The 7,565-nt window shown below is 28.0% G+C and overlaps 1 protein-coding gene across 2 annotated transcripts; it reads left to right on the top strand.

Moving 5' to 3' along the window:
* The first annotated feature begins 682 nt into the window (after window positions 1-682).
* LOC112692290 (52 kDa repressor of the inhibitor of the protein kinase-like) lies at window positions 683-3,686 on the top strand. Of its 2 annotated transcripts, none has more exons than XM_025566919.1 (2): window positions 683-913; window positions 1,139-3,686. In XM_025566919.1, exon 2 carries the CDS (start codon window positions 2,423-2,425, stop codon window positions 2,984-2,986), a length of 564 nt encoding a protein of 187 aa, XP_025422704.1. In that variant the 5' UTR covers window positions 683-913; window positions 1,139-2,422; the 3' UTR covers window positions 2,987-3,686. Both variants share the same exon structure in this region, with proteins under 2 accessions (XP_025422704.1, XP_025422705.1).
* The last annotated feature ends 3,879 nt before the right edge of the window (window positions 3,687-7,565 follow it).

The raw sequence follows: 7,565 nt of genomic DNA, 5'->3' as shown, positions 1-7,565 counted from the left end.
AGGTTATCCCATTACATAGCTCTACATTATTTTTATGTGAGACAACGTTTCCATGATATCATAATAAATATCTCCATAATTTTTAATTCCCATTTAATGGGACAATATAGCTATAGTGATATGTGTAATGATAATGTGTTATACAATAGGGATATGATGTTTTTGTGTAATGGACCATGTCGATTTAACCAAACCATATCTTAAATTTAAATTTGTATACAATTTCGAACACCAACTCTTTGACACATTATTATACTAGAATACTGAACAGCGATTCATAATAATAGTCACACGGGTATAGTTAAAATATTTTATTAACTTATTTACATAATCATTCATTGAAACTTATAAAAACTTATACGAATAATATATTAAAGGTACGTAAGAGGTACTTGAAATATATTTGTGTTAAATAAACTCTATTATCTGTATTAATGATATTTATGCTACCTCGTCATATAATTTGGGCTACAAAGTTTTTTTATCCTGCATGCCTTGTAGTCAGGCGCGGATACAAGGGGGGGGCTATGGGAGCAATGGCCAAATTTTTTAAAAAAAAAGGTCGGGGAAAAAATTATATGTATACATACTATGTAATATATTAAAACAATATTTAAAATTATTCTTATAACATATTTTCTTTATTAGATTATAATGATTTGTAAAATTCATATTGGTTTCGGTCGATTCTATTTATAGTTCTGTAATTTCTATTTTTTTATAATCGCATCGGCGTTGGCTAACGACGGCGTAGATCGTTCACGTTATCTTATCGTCGTAATCACACATACTACATTGACTATTTCTATTATTACAATATTAAATATAATAAAACATTATCATTTTCCTACGGAATACAAACAATGACACAGCGTTCAACGAGCAGTGAGAAAACAAGTGTATTTAAAAAATGGTAAGTAATTTGTATTTTGAATTTTAATACACTGTCATTGATTTGAATTAAAAACCAACTTTTGTGCATTTTAAATAATCTTATTTGATACAGTGAAGCGATGAGGGTTCTGAAAACAGATTTGAATTTATTTATTCCTATGGCCGAAAATTTTTTTTCCCATGATGACTTCATACTGTCATCATAAAATGATTTTAAATTATTACATTTTCTTTACTTTCATAGGATACAAGTACTGATAAAAAGCGTTCTTCTTCAAAAATAAGTTCATTTTTCAAACCAATTTCAAAAAAAACCACAGTTAAATGCAACATACCTGAAGAACATATTTCAGATAATTCAGTAAAAGAACTTAATTCGAACATTGATTCAGTATTAGCTACTTCTAGTCATGATTTCCATCTTCATTCTAATGACATAGGAGATTATATTGGAAAAAATATTGACAATTATTCGTAGCGTGAACTCTTAGTGAATCATTGGGTACCACCAACAAATTACATATTTCCTTTCTCTGAGCATAATAAAAACGGTAAATTAATACGTCGATTTCTTGGGCAACAACATTTAAATAATTTTATATGGTTAGTATTTTCACCATCAAAATAAGGTTTATATTGCAAATATTGTCCTTTGTTTAATGTACAAAAACAAGGTGGTTTTCAACGAAATGTAGAATTACAAAAATTAGTTACTCAACCACTGACAAAGTTCGCAAGATTACAAGGAAATACAGGGGATTTACATAGACATGAAATCACTAGATATCACAATGAGTCTGTCCAAATGGCTAAACTTTTTTTACAAAATTACAATAATCCCAAACTTCAAATACACAACTTATTAGATACAAAACGAATGCAAGAAATAAAAGAAAATCAGGAAAGACTTATTCCAATTATAGAAAGCATTATATTTTTGGGAAGACAAAACATCTCTTTTCGAGGGCATAGAGACGATGGCCAACTAGATTTATCGTCTACCATTGAAAATGGAAGAAGTTCAATAAACGAAGGTAATTTTAAAGAACTTTTAAAATTTCGAGTCAATGCCGGAGATTCTATGCTTGAAAATCATCTGAAAAATTCTTCTTCAAAAGCAACATATATTAGCAAGACAATACAGAACGAGTTAATCGATTTATGTGGTAAAGAAATTTTAGACAGTATTTTAAAAAAAAATTACAGACAAGGATATTTTTTACAGTATAATTTTTGATGAAACCTTAGATGTGTCTAAACGATCGCAAATTAGTTTAGTTATAAGATATATTGATGAAATAACAATTAGAGAAGATTTTGTGGCATTTATAGATGCATTTGACGAAGCTCAACTTATTCAACTAAGGAGTTCTAATAATAAATTAAGTGATGATGAAGAAGTAAATATAGACAGTTCTTTTGAAAATTATGAAAGTTGCAAAAATGTAGAAGAAATATCGATAACTGGGAAAATGCTAGGGCAAATTGTTTTAAATCAACTGAGAAAAATGGGTCTGAATCTTAACAAATGTGTAGTATTGGTACTGATGGTTGCAGTGTTATGACATCAGAAATTTGTGGAGCTGTAGCTGAAATTATAAAGAGTTCACCGAATGCCCGTAGATGTCCATGTTACAACCATTCTCTTAATATTTCTATTTCAAAATCAAGTAAAGTTCAAAGTATACGAAATTTAGTTGGAATTATTAAAGAGGTTGTTAGATTTTTTTCTGTGTCAGCAAAACGTACAGTTATTTTGAAGAAATATGTTGGCCATCAGCTAACAGGACTATGCGAAACGAGATGGGTTGAGAGACATGATGGAGTTACTAGGTTTTTACAAGACATGCCTAAAATTATTAATACATTAACTGAAATTACAACATGGAAAGATTCTCAAACTTCTGGAAAAGCAAAAATACTTGTAACAACATTATGTGACAGTGAATTTATTATTGCTTTTTTTAGTTTTGCGCATTTGCTCAATTTCACTTATTGTTTAAGCAAAATTTTCCAAAAAAAAAAATTTAGATTTGAATACAGCAGCAAATACTATAAAAGATACATTAAAAGTTCTTTCCAAATGTCGTGAAAATGTTGATACAGAATTTTCAAATATTTTTAAATCATCTGAAGATTTAGCAAACATTATCGATGTAGAATTACGAATGCCTAGATCATGTAAACAACAAAAAAATCGATCAAACTATTTTACCAACAACGTAGAAGACTATTACAGAATCTCGATATTCATTCCTTTATTGGATAATGTTATAGATGACTTAAAAACACGTTTTTCCCAAAATACATTGGAATTATTTCAGTTATCTCTTTTTCTTCCATCTAATTTTTTAAAATTACCAAATGACCAAAAAGAAGAAACTGACAAAATAAAATCAGTTGCTAAAGACTTTCAAAAATTGCTTAATAAAAATGAGTTATCCTCCCGATTAGTTGGTGAATACTATATTTGGAAAGAGAAGTGGATACGTGAATTTCAAAATGATTCATCAGTTATTTCTAACCATGCAATTGAAGTATTACAGAATTGTGATGAAGACGTTTTTCCTTTAATAAATAAAATATTAAAATTATTAATTACATTACCCATTAGTAATTCTAGCTCTGAAAGGTCATTCTCTTCACTACGGCGTCTTAAAACATGGCTAAGATCAACAATGTGTGAAACACGTTTGACTGGACTTGCATTATTAAACATTCACAGAAACATTGCCATTGATGTTGAAAAATTAATTCAGCGTTTCTCCAAAAGCAAAAGAAAAATTCCATTTGCAATTTGAAAACCATAAATAATAAGAAATTAACCTAACTTTAAGTTGTATATTTGATTAGAATTTATCATAAATTATAAATTACAGTAAAAACTAGAAAAAGTAATGTAATTAAACATTCGATAAGCAATAAAATAAAATCTTGAGAAACCTAAATATTTAAAAAAAAATGTTTTTATTTATATTTTATGGTCTACTTAAAGGTAAATTTAATTTCAATCATTATTATGCTAGTGTCAAAATAATATAACATAATAAACCCTGATAGTTAATTGATATTATTTGATGCCCCCCCCCCGTAAATCTATTCTGGATCCGCGCCTGCTTGTAATGCATATGTCCGCAATGGTATTGTATACATTAAACTATTATTTTAATTATTTAATATGACCCAGGGCAAACAATAATTAAAGGCTCATTATTCTACGAATCTTTAAGTGCATGCAGAAAAAAAATTCATTTATATACATTTTGTAAATGGTATTATTTTGAAATTCAAAAAAAAATTTTCTATCTTATTTTTTTTCTTTTTATTGTAAACATTTAAAATAAATAGTTCATTAGATATTATTATTTAATTTTTTTTTTACTTTTTCTCAGCAGTTATTTATTATATTTTCAAATTATATGTCAACTAAAACATCACATTAAATGCTTAAAATTGACAGCTGATTCAAATGATTTATATTCATTGCAGTCCTCGATCTATTTTTTATAATTTGTAATCGTAAAAATGCTTGTTCATCGCTACAATTTATTACTATAATGACTTTTGAACCAGTATTTTTATCTGAAAAATTGTTTACAGAAAAAAAAAAAAATAAAGAATAAAAATAATAAATATCATTGAAAAACCATAAGATCCTTCGCTTCATTCAGTATCAAAAATGGTTTAACTACGAACAAAGGGGCAATATACTGAAACGGGTAACTGATTAAGGTGAATTGTTCTTATACATTTGAAAATAAATTGAAAGCAATGTACCATTGGTTTTGAAAAACGATCATCTACGAAGGAGAACAGGTAGATCAACCTATGTTGGAAGATAGTTAAATTCTGTATTAAAGCTTATACACCTTGTAATAATTGTTAGGTTAAACTTATTATTATGGAAAAAATCGCATTTACGTATAATTTTTTAACTTTGATTTTAATTGACTTTAATATTAATGATAGTTAAAATTAATATCATAACATGTGTAAAATGTTTTTAAAATTTAAAAATATTTTGTTGGTAACACTATTAAACTAATAAAAAAATGTTATTGACTATATGAATAATTTTTCAAAAACATTCACTGTGTGTTTTTATATTTAACGATGATTTTTTAAACCTAAACCAGTCTTAACAATTTTTACATACATTTGTATTCCAGGCAATATATTTTATTTTTATAGCCCATGTCTTATTTTTATAGACATTTTGTGGGATATTTATGAATACATTATTAGATATTAGCTATTAGTGTCTACCTAGACAATTATTGATCAAGAAAAGTCCGTCTACTTATTCTGTCAACACTGGTCTCGTGCACTGCTGATGTGTAAATTTTGTGTTGTTGTATATGATATGTTTTATATACGGTGTCTTTGACTCGACCATTCGTGTTGAGTGTAGAATAAACCGGTCCGAGAGGAGAACTTATCGCGTGGTGTAATGTTTAGCACCGAGTCGAAGTATATGGGTCGCACGGTACGTAGTGGGTGAACAATCGTTTTTATGATAGATAAAATTGGCAAAATGTGGGCGTCCGATTGTTATTTTGTATACTTACGCATTATGAATTGTGCAAGTTGCTAAACGTTTCGGTTATGTTACACCAGTGGTGGCGCGAAACATTTTCAACTATGAGGCAACTATAAATATTTTACTACAACTACCACCACCTAAATTGTATAAAACCGACTTGTGGGGGCTTTGCTCCCACACCCCCAATCAGTACTTTTGGGAACTTAATATAAAGTTCTCTATATAAAGTATATAGTACATTGAATGTTATAATGTGTATTAAGGTAATACAATAAATAGGTTAATAACATTCAATACACTATATATAATTATCAAAGATATTATCAATTTGTCAATAAAATCAAGACATTGAGAAAGCAACTCAAAATAAGAAAAAATACACATGTCATATAAATTATTATTATCAAAAATGATTATGCTATAAATATTATTAATACATTTAATACATTTTCATAATATTATTTTAAAATTAAACTATTCTTTAATAAATCAGATGTGGTAGCAAACGTATTGATTGCAGTCTTGTAGTCAATATCAATATCTTTTTCGCGGTTAAGAAGCATTAAGCTTTCTAATCTATCTTCTCCTGTCGTAGATTTTAGCCGTGTCTTAATCAGTTTTACCTATAATGTAAAAATTTATTTTTATCTTTATTATAACTAAATATATAAGTTTGTACAAATAATGTAGATAATTGTAATATAAGTGAATTTAAGTTCAAGAAAAAAAAAATTAGTTAGTAACAACTCAAACTAAAATATTAAAATTTTTAAAAATGGTTCCCCTAAATTATCATTTTATTATTTCTACTAGAAAAATAATTGTTAATAATATAAATACATATAAAACTATTTACTTTCGAGAAAGCTCTTTCTGCACTAGCAGATGAAGCTGGAATTGTCAGTAAAGCTTTATATGCATAGTGTAAATTTGGAAAACTTTGAAGTATTCCATAATTTGACAAGACTTAAAGAAATTATTCTGAACTAATATATGAATCATTATTTCTTCACCAGTGTCACTAAAAGGCTAACTTACATTAACTATTTGAATAAATATCACTTATTGATGAAATTTTATTTTTTTGTAATGTATTTTGTGACATGCCATCAATAAGAGCATGAATTGACTTGCTAAATAATATATATTTATTTTTTAAGGTCGTTTTATCAAGTTTTGGCAACCACTTGTAGAGTTCTTGAAATGCACCAATCGGTATATTTAGATTTTTTTCTTTTCCAAAAGACATCATGCGAGTTGGTGATAAACTGCTCAAATCTTTTAGAACTTCTTTCGATTCATTGAATCTATTTGAAATAGATGTAATTACACTGTCCAAGACAGTAAAGTATACCATTGTTTTATAATAATAACTAGCTGAAGATTGATGTTCATCTTGGCCAACTTCACCAGACATACGTTTTTTCTTTTTAATACTAATTTCCTTGAATTCAATTTCAATTAGATCATTTTCTTTGGAAATATGTTGAGCTTCGTTTACAAGTTTCATAAATTCTTCATCTGATCTTAAATTGCTTAAACTTGACTTGGCAAAACTTGATGCTCTAGAAGAAGTTTCTCGATCTGAATCAAGTGCTTCTGATAAGTATTTAAGTGTTTCTTTAAGTGAATTTCTCATAAATTACAATAATAACTCTGTCCATTTAGTTGTTGAAAAGTGTTTCAGCCAACGTAACCTCATTTCTGAATATAATTCTTTTTGATCATTTTTGAATTGTTGTGTTCTTTTTCGAGCTCGCATAAAGTCATTAATTGATTGAACGTTAGCAAGGAATACTTCGCTTTCAGTGCAACAGTCACACATGTCTAGTATAATTAGATTAAGCATATGTGCGAAACACCATACATACAAAGCATTTGGGTTTTCTTATCGAATTCGTGATCCTAGACCCGCATACTGTCCTTGCATCAAAGCAGCACCATCATAAGCTTGGGCACACAACTGAGTTCTCCAATTTATATGGTATTTTTCCGTTACATTAAGAAATACTTGAAACATTCCTAATCCAGTTGCATTTGAAGCTGTAGATAAAGTAACAAGCCGTTCTTGTACATGTCCCTTTTCATTTAAATATCGAATGATGAAACAAATTTGCTCTAATTTTGC

The sequence above is a fragment of the Sipha flava genome, unplaced genomic scaffold (genome assembly GCF_003268045.1).
Source record: "Sipha flava isolate LNK unplaced genomic scaffold, YSA_version1 72_pilon_pilon, whole genome shotgun sequence".
NCBI classification, from domain to species: domain Eukaryota; kingdom Metazoa; phylum Arthropoda; class Insecta; order Hemiptera; family Aphididae; genus Sipha; species Sipha flava.
Note: the sequence above shows the minus strand (reverse complement) of the source record. Positions and strands in the feature narration are given on the sequence as shown.